At 44.5% G+C, this 15,980-nt stretch overlaps 1 protein-coding gene across 2 annotated transcripts in view; it reads right to left on the reverse strand.

Moving 5' to 3' along the window:
• Positions 1-15,980, reverse strand: part of nrxn1a (neurexin 1a) — a 1,876,664-nt gene that overhangs the window by 1,717,302 nt on the left and 143,382 nt on the right. For both annotated transcript variants that reach the window (XM_078229844.1, XM_078229842.1), the window contains exon 3: positions 6,416-6,433. In XM_078229844.1, the coding sequence (XP_078085970.1) occupies positions 6,416-6,433 (18 nt within the window). The remainder of the gene's footprint in view (positions 1-6,415; positions 6,434-15,980) is intronic.

A 15,980-nucleotide genomic window follows, 5' to 3' on the forward strand; every position in this document is an offset into this window, starting at 1 on the left:
CGATAGAGGATTGGTTGGATAAAGAGAGTAGGCATAAGTTTTTAAGTTTAACACTGCAATGAAGTTACTGCAGGTCATTTTCAGGTTGACAAATGTGATGAGTGGAGGACCACAGGGATCAGTGCTGTGGCCAACTATTTACAATTTATCTCCATCACATGGATGAAGGGACTGAATGTATTGTTGCTAAATTTGTTGATAACACAAAGATAAGTGGGAAAATAGGTTTCAAAGAGTACATTAGGGCCGGAAATTCCCCGTCCTGCCTGCCGTGGGAATCATAACGGGCGGGACAGATAATTTGGTGGGCCACTTAAAGATCCATTGACCTTGGTCTAGAATTTCTGGTCTTGGTGTGCACACAACCAAAAAATCCCACCCTAGCAGTCTACAAATGAGTGGGCAAACATTTTGCTGGTGGAGTGTGATGTGCGAAAATATGAACTTGTTTACTTTGGCAGGAAGAATAGAAAAACACCTTTTTTTAAATCAAGAAAGATTGTAGAACTATGAGGTGCAGAGTGATCTGGGTGTCCTGATTTATAAATCACAAAACGTTCTAATGCAACTGCAGCAAGTAGAATATGTTATTTACTGTAGAGAGAATGGAATATAAAAGTTGGGGTGTTTTGCTGCCATTGTACAAGGCATTGGTGAGATTGCATGAGGAGTACAGTGCATAGTTTTGGTTTCCTAATTTAAGGAAGGATATAAATGTGCTAGAAGCAGTTCTGAGAATGTTCACTCAACTGATACGTTGGACTGGGGGTAGGGTTATCTTATGAGGAAAGGTTGGACAAGCTGGGCCTGCATCTAATTAGAATTTAGAAGAATAAGAGTTGACCGTATTGAAACATACAAGATGCTGAGGGGGCATGACAGTGTGATTGGTGAAAGCATGTTACCCCTTGTGGGAGAGACTAGAACCCCCGGGAACATAGTTTAAAAATAACAGGTTTCCCATTTCCGAGAGATGAGAAGATTGCTTTTCTCTCAGAGGGTCATGAGTCTTTGGAACTCTTTCCCAGACAGCAATGGAGGCAGGTTCTTTGAATATTTTAAAGAAAGAAGTAAATAGCTTGTTGACTAACAGGAATGGGGGATAGGTGGGAATGTGGAGTTGAGGCCACAATCAGATCAGTCATGATTTTATTGAATAGCGGAGCTGGCTCAAGGGATAAAATTAATTAATCCTGCTCCTAATTCATATGTACGTGTGTATGTACCAGTTGAAGTGAACCTAGCCCACGTGGTCTCGGAAGCAGCTAGAAAGTGCTGAACTAGAAAGGGTTATAAGGGGATACAGAGAAGGTGTCACCTCAACTTCTATTATGAGAGTGGAGGAAATAATTAAATTGTAAAGCATCCTTTCATAATCTTAGTATTTATCTCCAACTGGTCCCTACAACTATGGGTCATTTGGGAGCAAGAATGTAAGCAGTGTTCCACCAATGACCTAAGACATAGGGAAACCCCAGTGTAAAAATTCCCTGTGCCTGGCTTTGCCTTCCCCTGACAATGATAGCCAAGTTTGAAGTGAGTAATGGTTCCACCCCCTGCCAAAATTATGGTGTGATTGCATCTGAATGGCTGTGGATTTTGGCAGCAAACGTTTAGTGACAGTATAAAGCATAGGCAGCTGAATTTTCAAACAATTACATTTCAATTTCGAAGGTTGGTGAGCTGGAAAAAAATTAACAGTTTGTTTCAAAAATTTTTAGGGCACTGTTTTGAGTAGCAGAAACAGGGTCTTGGACAAGGAGGGCTTGGGCAGGTTGGGGAGGGAACGTGGAGGGGGTGGTGGGTCTAAGGCAGCAGGTGGGTAGGAAGAAATGAGGTCTGTTTCTATGGGCAGCCCTCGAAGACAGAAAACCCCCTTCCTTCCTGCCCTTTGAAGAATTTTTATTTAAAAAGACATTAGGTTGCCCACTCCCACCTGACCACTCATGCCAATGTTGTGGGCAGCATGTTATTGGGGTAAATGAACTTGGTAACACACCTAATTGACCCTTGATTGTTTATTCAACTATCGTGGATGGACTGCCAATTTTGTATTATTGGGGTGAGCTGGAATGTGGTTGGATGGACACATGCCCTATTTTATGTCCGTCCGTCCCCACCCTGTTAAAAACACACACGATGTGGAGATGCCGGCGTTGGACTGGGGTAAGCACAGTAAGAAATCTCACAACACCAGGTTAAAGTCCAACAGGTTTATTTGGCAGCACTAGCTTTCTTCAGATCTTCTCCAGAGCCTTCAACATGTCATCGATGAAGACGAACATCTTGCCAAGGCCATCCCCACACCCCCATTTCTTGCATTCAAACAACCGCACAATCTCAAACAGATCATTGTCCACGGGAAACTACCCAGCCTTCAGGAGAACAGTGACCACGACATTACACAACCCTGCCACAGCAACCTCTGCAAGACGTGCCGGATCATTGACACGGATGCCATCATCTCACGTGAGAACACCATCCACCAGATACATGGTACATACTCTTGCAACTCGGCCAACGTTGTCTACTTTATACGCTGCAGGAAAGGATGTCCCGAGGCATGGTACATTGGTGAGACGATGCAGACGCTACGACAATGAATGAATGTACGCCGTTCAACAATCACCAGGCAGGAGTGTTCCCTTCCAATCGGGGAACACTTCAGCAATCACGGGCATTCAGCCTCTGATCTTCGGGTAAGCATTCTCCAAGGCGGCCTTCACGACACACGACAACGCAGAATCGCTGAGCAGAGACTGATAGCCAAGTTCCACACACATGAGGACATCCTCAACCGGGATCTGGGGTTCATGTCACACTATCTGTAACCCCCACGACTTGCCTGGGCTTGCAAAATCTCACTAACTGTCCTGGCTGGAGACAATACACATCTCTTTAACCCGTGCTTAACCCTCTCTCCACTCACATTGTCTGTACTTTTAAGACTTGATTACCTGTAAAGACTCGCATTCCACCCATTATCTTGTAAGTTGAGTTTGTGTCTTTATATGCCCTGTTTGCAAACACGAGTCCTCACTCACCTGAAGAAGGGGCTTGGGGCTCCGAAAGCTAGTACTGCCAAAAATACACACACAGCAGGAGGATGTAAAATGCAGCTGATCAGTCAGTGGACTGAATGCTGCAAGGGAAACTACTAATGCTAATTAAATTAAGATGAAGTATAGAAACAAAACTTGAGTTTATCCATGAGCAGAGGTTACAGGAAGAATAGATAATGTCTCTACTGAGGTTCATCACTCCATCCTCTCAGAAGGTTAACATCATCCACCCAAAGGAAGGCAGCACAACTGGTTCATCAAATCCAGCTCATAATACAAAGGCCAGAATTCTCTGGCCGTTCGCGTCAGTGGGATTCTCTAGTCCTGCCAGCAGTGCACCCCTGCTGTGGGTTTCAGAGATGTGGGGTGGCTCCAATTGGAATTTCCATTGTCAGCAGTGGGATCAGAGGATCCCGCTACCAACAAATGGCGCATCACTGAGAAAAATGTTGAGGGGAGGCCAGGGAACCTTGTCCCAAGTCTTATATATTTTAGAGTCATTGCTAAGAACACGCACACAGAACTTAATCAATTTAATCAGATTGGATGTTTAAGGCCATTAAATTGCCAGCTATTTTAGAAGTCTACTCACAAATTAATCTCGTCAATTTATACCAATCTCAGACACTGATCTCAATTGTGAATTTATAATCAACAAATAACTCCTGTGACAAACTGAATTGTCACCGCAATCTCTCACATTTATTTATTACCAATTATCCCAGCAATTAATTGTTTTCATTTTTAACGTTTGAGTGCTGCTAACTATAAGTCAATAGACAATTTTTAATTCCTCGCCCTGTATCTGACCTCTTTGGTAAGAAAGAATTAATTAATTCACTCACTATCTTGTGCAGAAAATAATGGGATGTTAATTAATGCAATACAGCTTTGTGAGTGAAATTTACGTATCAGAACTATAAATTATATGTTTCTCACATGGTTCCTGGACAAGAAGTTAAGGTATAAGGCTTAAAGGTTTTGTCTCATGCTGTTGGTGAACATTCCTGTCAATGTTTCTCAGTGTTCTTACAAACTATGGGGCTGAAACGGAAAATTCTGAAGACTTGTGATAACTGAATTGGGCAGAACTGAGAAGTGAATGAATTGGGCAGAACTGAGACCTGAAATTGTTCATGTTTCTCTCTCTTCAGCAACTGCCCCCCTCTGTTTAAAATTTACCATCACCACTCAAAAAAAACCTTGATCGCCCCACCTCCAACCACCCTATCCTTTCCAAAGTCCTTGAATATGTTGTTGTCCCCAAAAATTGTGCTCATGTTCCCCGGAACTCCATGTTTGAATGCCTCGATTCAGGTTTTTGTCCCTGCCATAGTACCAAAACCACTCTCATCGAGGTCAGAAATGACATCCTAAGTGTCTGTGACAAGTCATCTTGCTCATCCTTCTTGACCTTGCCCGACATCATCCCCCTCCCTTGTTGTCTAGTTGTGTGGGACCAAGATGAGTTTCTGATCACAGATCTGTGCCAACAGTAAGGCCACCTATTTCCACCTCTGTCCTGGTTCTGCTCCAAATCAGCTCATTCATGCTTTTGTTAACTTTAGACTTGATTATTCAAATGCATTTCTGATTATCCTCGTACATCCCACCCTCCATGAAGTTGATGTCAGCCAAAACCTGGCTGCCCAGGTGCTTACTCACACCCAGTTCTGGACACCCATCACTTTTGTACTTGCTAATTACAGAGGCTCACAATTAAGCAATGCCTCAGTTTTAAAATTGTCATTGTTGTTTTCAAAACCCTCCATGGTCTTGCCATCTCTGTTAACTCTTCCAACCCTACAATCCTCCAATGTATTTGAGTTCTGCTAATTCTGTCCTTTTGAGCATCCCGATTTTAATTGCTCTAGTATTATCGGCCATGCCTTGAGCTGCATAGGTTATAAGCTCCGGAATTGTTTCCCTAGGCATCCCAGTCTCTCTCTATCTTTTCTATCCTTTAAGACAGCCCTCAAAACTTACCTCTTGACCAAATTTTTGCCTAATATTACCTAGTATGGTTCATTGTCAAGTTTTGCTTTATTACACACCTATGAGTCATCTTGACATGTTTTATTACAGACACTATATAAACACAAGTTGTTGTTGTCAAAGTTCGCAATCTATTATATCTGGAAGGTGAATCATGTTAATAGAGATTACAAATATAAATACTCAAAGTTATTATGGCATAGTTAATCTTTTTAACGCAAATGCATTTTAGTTCAATATAGTTTCATTAACTATGGATAATTTTATTAGAAAGATTCATCATGAATATTGAGATATATCTCTTCTGATCTTTTAATCATCTTTATTTGGCCACTTAGATCCACTGGAAGATAATAAGGATACTAAATAAATAAGTATGGCATGATTTTTCTATTTTATCGCTGAGGAAAACAGAACAACAGTTATTTATATTGTGTTTTAAAGAGATTAAATAAAATCTTTATTTTCCACAATTCTTCGGCCCTTTGCTGAATTCATCACTATCATTTTGGCAGAAATGTAGGATGTCGGTGAACCCTGAGAGAATTTGCCCCCTCTATTATTTTGTCTTTAGTGGATCTCAATACTGAAAACATAAATAGCTTTAGTTCTCCTCACAGTCAATTTAGACGTCCATCATTTGTTTACCACGATTCTGATAGACTGTTAACCAAAAAAACTGCTTTATTGGAACATCTAATTTGTTTTACTTAACCTCCTATTCAAGTAATTTTCAAATGGCAGGCAAATAGATATGTAGGCAGAATGAGGGTTGTAGATCCGGTTACAAGGTGACAAAAAAAGAGTTTCTAAAAGAAACTCTAGCAGAAAATATTATCTTGGTTTTGCTTTTTTTTTCAAATGAAGGGAAATTCTTCTGCACACAATTGTTTGCAAATAATGTCTGCTCACGTGCTGGACTGACATTTAAACTGCTGGTTAGCTCTTAGTTATTATTTTTTTTAAACTGCACGGGTAAAATGCAAGAAGATTATTACATGCAAATACTTTCCTTGTGAATATCTAAACAAAATGCACATTTAGTCATAAGTTACAAATTTTTCACAACATAGAGTATTCTCACAGTCAATTATGAATCACATTGGACAGACAATACATAGTTTATGATGTATGTTTTAATCTGTTGTATTTTAAGATGTTTATCTTGATTAACTTTTAGACACAGCTAGCTTGGTAACATACAGATTCATTACATTTTAACCAGTAAAGCAGTTGTTGGAATAAAATTAATTAAAACCAATTACAATTTAAAAGAAAAATGTTTCTAATTTACAATGTTACTCATTACCAGCACATGTAAAAGGAGCTTAAGAAAATAAATTGTGTGAAGCACCCACCTTCAACATAGTTGTCTTCTGTGTGCACAGACAGGAAAGAAGAAAAAGGAAAAAGACTCATTAAGCAGCATGCAGACTGGAATTTGCCTCTGCATGATCTGATCATGCAAGGCATTAAAACACAACATGCAAGTGTTCCATCACCAACATTCAAGGGGAATAAGTGCCAGGGAAGCAGTGCTCTTCAAATTTTGGCAAAGGTGTGAAAAATTTGATTTTATGAAGGGAAAGTATTTTTGTGATTACACGAGATCTACTAAATTATGATTCTTCATTAACAGCAGCTTCCTCCGTGGGCTTAAGTCTATAAATAATTAAAAAGCTGACAGAAAAGGGGTAAGCTGGTAATGATAGACATAAGGTTATCGCTCTCGTATTTCCCATTTGAATTCATTTTTAATCAATCTTTTAAAATCGGTTGAATTTAGTTGACAGGATCATAAAATTATGAGTCCTAAGCATTTAAAAATCGCTTTTGTATTCATGAAAATTACAAATAGTGCATTAGTAAAATTTATTAAAAAATCAAAACAAAGGCATGTAAAACGAGATTTTACCCCAAATTATGAAATGCAGAACATAATAATTTAGCATTTACTGTCTGATTCACATTCAAAGTTTACATAGAACCACAATACCGTGTTATAATACACATTACTGGAAAAAGATTAGATTTAGTTTCTTGCATGACAGACCATTAATGAACAATACAGGTACAGCCTTAATAACAAGCCTGTATTTAAGTTTGTACTTTGCACTAATCAAAAACACTCAGTAATGCCCTCATCATGATTTTTATTACTATGATCAAGCACTCCCAATATTATGCTTAACAACTTTAAATTTAAGAAATTTGTCTCATTTTTAAATGTAATCCTCTATTTACCCGATAAAGCCATTAAATTCAAATCTAATTACTAAATTGTATGTTAAAAGCATGTTTTATAGGTAGTTAACTAAATGGTCTTTGTTTTCCTTATACAGTCGATTGAACATTTTATGTGTCAATTGTAAGATATTAGATGAATAATTGCAAATGCACACATCTGGCAACCTATTTTTATAGTGCATTTATCACAAATTCAATTCAATTTGTTGTAAAAGTAAAGGCAACATTTTAGAATTATATATAACAAACAGATACCATGAAGGTAAAGTAATATCCTACTGTAGTCTAGCACTAGAGTTAAAATGCAGCTGCTTACTTTTCTTCATACTTTTTGTGGTTAAAGTTTCTTTCAATTTTATACAATACGTGAACTGTTACAACTTCATCAACTATCTCGTTAATAGTGTTGTTTTTGATATGCTCAATGGTTCAACTCTGTTGAAAATGTTCCTTTAGTTTATTCGTGGTGAAATGTAGTGAGAGCTATTAAGTACCAAATGATATAATTTGTTGGTTTTCAATGCTACTCTCTATGCTGTATGTAATCCATATCTGGTGTATGCCTCACAAACTTGTTATTGATAGGAGAAACTTAGGCTAACCTAATAAGACTCAACCCAGGCCACAGTCAACTCTATTGGTGCAATTCAATCCATTTTTCTACTTAATTACCTCACTATTAATGAAAGTTAATGGAACATGATTTTCCTAAACCATTGTTGGAAACATTATTTGACAATTTTAGATTGCTGTTGATGCATGATACAGTCAAATAGAACTTATACTCAGATCAAATTTTAATTTTAAGATTGAAAAAATAATGCTGTGTTGAATGAATTTTGAAATTACAACAAAATGTGGTCAAACTAACAAATAAATTCCTCATTGAAATATTTATCTGGGTTATAAAACTTGTAGCGTTATTTCATTTAACAGGCATTATACAGAACTTGATTGTAATATTTAATGATATGTCACTTTTTCTACTATAAGATGATTATAGTGTGTTTATTTGGGCTATGTTTAAGAGAGGAACAATCATGAAATGGATAGAAAACAATAATGTGTTCTTCTTCTGTTTCAACAATAAAGTTTTGCTCCAAAATATTAACGGGAACAACCTCCTTTCCCACAATTAATGGTACACTGAACCTTGTTGAGGCATAGAGAGAGCAAAATCTGATAGCTCCCAAAGATAAAGCTGAGAATTGTGATGGAGGATACACTCTGGTTGAAGCAGGTGACAGCCTAACCAGGAAGAAGTGTGAATCAAGTTGCAGTAGGGGGGAAAATGTGCTCCAAAGTTCTCTGACACTACACTGGAGTTCTTGGTGGAGGTGGTAGAGCAGAAGCAAGATGTGACCTATTGACAGGGACGACTGGAAACTTGGCATCCACATCTTACAGCTTGTACATTTTGTCAGTTATTCAACCATGACGACCACAGCACCCACACCACACTCACTGACACATATCCCTCCCTCTTGTAGGAGAAACTGGTGCATAACTTGAAGCAGTAAGAGCTAACTGGCAGAGGGACAGGTGTGGCTGCATGTCGTTACCTGAATGGAGACAGTGGATTCATCATTATAATGCGATAGCTGATGTTGTGGCTAGCAGTGGCTAAAGCCATTGGACATTATGGGGATCTTACTAGAAATTGGCAATATGTTGGTTCCGGTGAAAAAAACGCTCCCCCCCACCACTCCAATGATCGTGATGCAGAGTGGGCCTCCCTCCCCACCCCATACCGATCACCTTCAGAGTGGTAGTCCGGATGCAGTCAGAATGTGCAGTGGTTCCCCTCCCCTCAATCGGACCGTCAATTCAGCCCCCCCACAGGACCCACCTCTACAAGCCTCGCCCATTGGCCCTGCACCATGGGCCCCACCCCCTGCCTCTGCCCACCGGCAGTACAAAGGTGCCTGGTGGACATTATCAAGGTGCCAGGCTGGCACTGCCAGGCTGGAAGTGCCAAAGGGGCATTCCCCCTTTCCCTTGGCCTCCCCAGGAGTGGGCCACAGAGGCCTCCAATTCTCCTGATGAGCCCAATATGACTGTTCCCCATTTATGGGGAGCAGATGTTTTCCTCACAGGAGAGAACGCCTCCCGGCATGGCCAGAAAGGCAAGCAAGCCCGAACAATTGAGCGCCAGGCTTGCTAATGCCATGCAAATCAACATTAAAGTATATTTGAATAACTTATTTACGGCGAGAGACTGACCTCGCTGGAAATCCGGCTCTCGTACGAGCACGTGAACCTGATTTCTCGGCTCTCATGTGATTTTACCATCTCGTTCTGTCCATCGATGGGTGGGTGGTAGAATTCTGCCTCATAAGTCCCTAACTTGCATAGTGCTGAAGTGTATCAGAGAGAATGCATGACAACAAGGTTCGCATCCTGACGGGGTAACTCAAAAATGATGTCAAACACGGTGAGTGGTGTCAGCTATCACCAGCTTTGACAATGGGTCATCTGGACTTGAAATATCAGCTCTTTTCTCTCCTTACAGATGCTGCCAGACCTGCTGAGATTTTCCAGCATTTTCTCTTTTGGTTTCAGATTCCAGCATCCACAGTAATTTGCTTTTATCACCATCCTACCTGTGTGAGCTGTATAATGCTAAGACTTGAATTGAATTGAAGCATTCTCCGACATTCTTGGGGTTTGGTGTCCCAAAGGGTTAACCTTTGTCTCCCAGCTTTGCAACTAGATCTAGCTCTGGCTATTAAACTGGCAATCTGAACACCTCAAAGATTCGTTAGTTACTCACTCTGGCAACAATATTTATCATGACGAGACACAGTTGCTTCCTGAGAGATATGCAAGTGGGCAGCCTCATTCTTCTGGGCCTTCAATGCTTTTCAGTTAAACAACCTTGAGTGAGAGCAATAACCACCCTCTTACTGTTGTACCTGATGATCAGAGTTTGCAGAGAAGTGAATTTAAATTTCCTTTCCAGCAATCCCCTCTGGCCTTACACTATTTACGGAGTGAGGATCTTTGGCTTCACTGCATTCACTCTTCCCCAAGTGAGAGGGTTTTTATGCCTCATGAAGCAGAGTATCTCCACATCACTGATAGAAAAGCATGAATGTTAGGGAACTTGGGGAAATAAATAGTGATGCCTTGAGGAGTGTACATATAACAGAGAAGGAGGTGCTGGAAGTCTTAAAGCGTATCAAGGTAGATATATCTCCAGGACCTGATCAAGTGTATCCCAGGACACTGTGGGAGGCTAGGGAGGAAATTGCAGGTCCCCTAGCAGAGATATCTGAATCATTGATAGTCACAGGTGTGGTGCCTGAAGATTGGAGGGTGGCAAATGTTGTGCCTTTGTTTAAGAAGGGCTGCAGGGAAAAGCCTGGAAACTATAGACCGGTGAGCCTCACATCTGTGGTGGGTAAGTTGTTAGAAGGTATTTTGAGAGACGCAAGGACTGATTAAGGACAGTCAGCATGGCTTTGTGAGTGGAAAATCATGTCTCACAAATTTGATTGAGTTTTTTGAAGGGATAACCAAGAAGGTAGATGAGGGCACTGCAGTTGATGTTGTCTACATGGACTTTAGCAAGGCCTGTGACAAGGTACTTAATGGGAGGTTGTTGCATAAAGTTAAATCTCACGGGATCCAGGGCGAGGTAGCCAACTGGATATAAAATTGGTTTGATGAAAGAAGACAGAGGGTGGTTGTAGAGGGTTGTTTTTCAAACTGGAGGCCTGTGACCAGTGGTGTGCCTCAGGGATCGGTGCTGGGTCCTCTGTTATTTGTCAATTACATTAATGATTTGAATGAAAATTTAGTAGGCATGGTTAGTAAGTTTGCAGATGACACCAAGATTGGTGGCATCGTGGACAGTGAAGAAGGTTATCTAGGGTCGCAATGGGATCTTGATCAATTGGGCCAGTGGGCTGATGAATGGCAGATGGAGTTTAATTTAGATAAATGCAATGTGATGCATTTTGGTAGATCGAATCAGGGTAGCACTTATTCAGTTAATGGCAGGGCATTGGGGAGAGTTATAGAATGAAAAGATCTAGGGGTACAGGTTCATAGCTCCTTGAAAGTGGAGTCACAGGTGGAGTGGGCAGGATGGTGAAGAAGACATTCAGCATGCTTGGTTTCATCGGTCAGAACATTCAATACAGGAGTTGGGACGTCTTGTTGAAGTTGTACAAGACATTGGAAAGGCCACACTTGGAATACTGTGTGCAGTTCTGGTCACCCTATTTGTGGTGAACCATCGTTGGTTACCACTGGGGGTTGTTCTTAGGTTACTGTTGGGTTAGGGTGTTGTCACTGTGGGGGTTGTACAATGTTGTTGGGTTAGGGTGTTTACCTGTTGTTAATGTTATTATGGCTCATCCCGATGGGGCCCCGCCTCCGGAGGAGAGGTATAAGACCCTCTGCTCCGGCAGGACCCCTTCAGTCTGAACTGGTGTATTCGTGTTAGTAGTTCCATTGTTAGACAATAAAACCTTCGATACTGAAGCCTTGTTCCACGTGCTTGATTGTCGCGCATCAATTTTATTGTCTAACAGAAAACTCTCAGCTGTACAAAAAAAAAAGAGTATGGAACAGATCTTGAAACCAGATCGTCTGGCGTTGGACCCACGTGCGGTCGGTGCCGCTAACACCTTCGACCACTGGTGGAAGTGTTTCGAAGACTACCTGGCTGCCTCTGTGGCTATTACTACAGACAGCGACAAACTCCAAGTCCTCCACGCAAGGTTAAGCGACACGATTTATCTCGCGATTCGTGCGGCTCCCACTTACCCGAGGGCCGTCGAGCTCTTGAAGAAACGATACACGAAACCACCCAACGAGATACACGCTCGTTACCTCCTCGCTACACGACGTCGGCAGTCGGGCGAAACCATGGAGGACTACGCCAATGAGCTCCTGCAGCTTGCCAGGGGTTGCGATTGTAAAGACGTATCAGCCGAACAATACATGTACGACCTCGCCTGAGACGCGTTCGTAGCAGGGGTAGGGTCCTCGTACATCCGGCTTAAATTACTGGAAAAGGGGAACCTCGACTTGACCCAAGCGATGGAGATGGCTGAGATGCTGGAAGCGGCGTCGAAAAGCTTGGCGCTGTACCCCGAGGACCACGTGGAGTCAACGTGGCAAGAGCAAGCTCAGCTCCCTCCTCGCCCCGCAAACCCGCGCTCCCAGATCGATCCGACGACGGCGGCAGCTCCAGGTGGCCAGCGATGCTATTTTTGCGGTGGGGCCAAGCATCCACGGCAACAGTGTCCGGCAAGAACGGCAACCTGCAGCCAGTGCGGTAAAAAAGGCCACTACGGTAAAGTCTGCAGGTCGAAGTCCAAAAACGGCAGTGCAGCTTGTAACCCTCCAGAACGGAGACAATCTCCTTCGGCGTCGCAGTACCCACGAGGTCCGACCACGTGCGAATCCAGGACGGCGCCATCGTGGCTGACGGAGGAGGAGGAAGACCACCAGGAGTCGCTGCGTTTGGCGCCCTCGCCCACGTGCGATTCATGGGGGCGGCCATCATGGTCCACGACGACTAGGAGCGACCAGCAGGGGTCCTCAGCATCAACATCGGCGGCATGCAGTGACGCCCAGGGGCCAACGGTGGCGTCGATCTCCCTGGACCAGACTAAGCACCACAGGCTTGAGAATTCAATGATGGATATAAAGGTAAATGGTCGAACTGTGAATTGTCTGTTTGACAGTGGGAGCACCGAGAGTTTCATACACCCTGAAACTGCTAAAAGGTGTGGACTCCGGGTTCTCCCTGCCAAGCAGACAATTTCCATGGCATCACGGTCCCGGTCTGTACCGATCCAAGGACGATGTATGGTAACTCTAGAGGTACGGGGCACAATTTACGAGCAATACAGGCTCCTTGTGTTACCTTACCTTTGTGCGCCAATTCTCCTCGGACTAAATTTTATGGTCCACATGAAGAGTGTGATCCTACAGTACGGTGGGCCACTCCCTTCACTGGCAGTAGGGAATCAGCCGCAGCCTCCAAATTGCCCAAAGCGCCCCGCATGCAATCTTTCCACTCTGAAAATCACTACACCATCCCTATTTAAGAATCTGGTACCAGGCTGCAAGCCCATCGCTACTAAAAGTAGGCGTTACAGCGCTGAGGACCGGATCTTTATTAGATCTGAGGTTCAGCGGCTCCTCAAGGAAGGGATCATACAGGCCAGTGCTAGTCCGTGGAGAGCGCAGGTCGTGGTAGTCAAAAGCGGGAACAAACCTCGGATGGTCATCGACTACAGTCAGACCATTAACCGTTATACGCAGCTGGATGCGTATCCTCTCCCGCGCATTTCTGATATGGTCAATCAGATTGCGCAGTACCGAGTGTTCTCTACCATAGACCTTAAGTCCGCCTACCATCAACTCCCCATCCGCCCAGAGGACCGACAATATACGGCTTTTGAGGCGGATGGTCGTCTATACCATTTCCTCAGGGTTCCATTTGGTGTCACCAATGGGGTCTCGGTCTTCCAGCGTGCTATGGACCGAATGGTGGACCAGAACGGGTTGCGGGCTACCTTCCCGTACCTGGATAACGTCACCATCTGCGGCCATGACCAGCAGGACCATGACACGAATCTCCAACACTTTCTGCGCACCGCATCTCGCCTGAATCTGACCTATAACAGGGAGAAGTGCGTATTCCGTACGCGCAGGTTAGCCATCCTCGGATACGTGGTGGAAAACGGGGTCATTGGCCCTGATCCAGACCGTATGCGCCCCCTTACTGAACTTCCCTTGCCCGCTAGCACGAAAGCACTGAGGAGATGCCTCGGGTTCTTTTCGTACTATGCGCAGTGGGTCCCCAACTACGCGGACAAAGCTCGTCCGCTCATCAAGTCCACGACCTTCCCACTCACGCCGGAGGCCCAATTGGCCTTCAAGGCTTTGAAAAGCGACATTTCGAAAGCCACGATGCACGCGGTGGATGAATCCATCCCTTTCCAGGTGGAGAGTGATGCATCTGATTTCGCCCTAGCCGCCACACTAAACCAGGCAGGCAGGCCCGTCGCGTTCTTTTCCCGCACCCTTCAAGGCCCCGAAATTCGGCACTCAGCGGTGGAGAAGGAGGCTCAGGCCATTGTGGAGGCAGTCAGACACTGGCGCCATTACCTGGCGGGGAAGCGGTTCACTCTGATCACGGATCAACGATCCGTGGCATTTATGTTCAGTAACACGCAGAGGGGCAAGATCAAGAACGATAAGATCTTGCGGTGGAGAATTGAGCTCTCCACCTATAATTACGATATTATGTATCGTCCAGGGAAGCTCAATGAGCCCTCAGATGCCCTCTCGCGCGGAACATGCGCCATCATGCAGGAGGACCGCTTGAAGGCCCTCCACAATGACCTGTGTCATCCTGGAGTCACCCGACTCTACCATTTCGTCAAAGCCCGCAACCTGCCCTACTCGGTGGAGGATGTCAGGTCAGTGACGAGAAGCTGTCGGATTTGCGCAGAATGCAAACCACACTTTTATCGACCAGACCGGGCACAATTGGTCAAGGCCACTCGCCCTTTTGAGAGGCTGAGTGTGGATTTTAAGGGCCCCCTTCCCTCAACGGACCGGAACGTCTATTTCCTCAACATAATAGACGAGTACTCCCGGTTCCCGTTTGTTGTCCCCTGTGCGGACACGTCGACTGCCACCGTCATCAAGGCATTCAGTGAGCTTTTTACCCTGTTCGGGTACCCCTGCTACATTCATAGCGACAGAGGCTCGTCGTTCATGAGCAACGACTTGAGGCAATTCCTGCTCTCATTCGGGATTGCCTCTAGTAGAACCACGAGCTACAACCCTAGGGGTAACGGACAGGTGGAAAGGGAGAATGCTACAGTCTGGAAGGCTGTCCTACTGGCACTGAAATCCAGGGGCCTTCCAGTCTCCCGTTGGCAGGAGGTCCTTCCAAATGCGCTCCATTCTATCCGCTCCCTCCTGTGTACGGCAACCAATGCTACTCCCCACGAGAGGATGTTCTCATTCCCTCGGAAGTCGTCCTCGGGGATCTCATTACCAGCCTGGTTGACGTACCCAGGACCCGTCCTTCTGCGGCGACATGTGAGGGCTCGCAGGTCCGACCCCTTGGTCGAACCGGTCCAACTCCTCCACGCCAACCCTCAGTATGCCTATGTGGCATATCCTGACGGGCGAGAGGACACTGTCTCCATTAGAGACCTGGCGCCCGCAGGGGACGTAGCAACTCCTGTCGCTCCCATACCCCCTGTCACGAATCCCCTACTACTCATTTCTTCCCCAGACGTGGCGCGGTCAGCACCGGGACCAGTGCATAACAGTTTTACTCCCATGTACAGCTTGCCTGAGACTCGGAGATCGGCGCCACCACCGAAGGTTCCAGGATCCCCTGCACCATCGCCTCACCAGGGCCAACCGGCCCGGGAGTCCTTGAGGGGACAGCCGGACGTTGTTTTGGAGAGAACGCCACCGCAAGCACCTGCTCCGGTTTCGCAACCGGTGTTGAGGAGATCACAGCGGCGGTGCGGTCCTCCAGACCGTCTGGACTTGTGAATTTTGTACATATGACCTGTTTTTTTTGCACCCCGCCGGCCTTGTTTTTAAAGGAGGGGTGAATGTGGTGAACCATCGTTGGTTACCACTGGGGGTTGTTCTTAGGTTACTGTTGGGTTAGGGTGTTGT

The sequence above is a fragment of the Mustelus asterias genome, chromosome 15, assembly GCF_964213995.1.
Source record: "Mustelus asterias chromosome 15, sMusAst1.hap1.1, whole genome shotgun sequence".
NCBI lineage: Eukaryota > Metazoa > Chordata > Chondrichthyes > Carcharhiniformes > Triakidae > Mustelus > Mustelus asterias.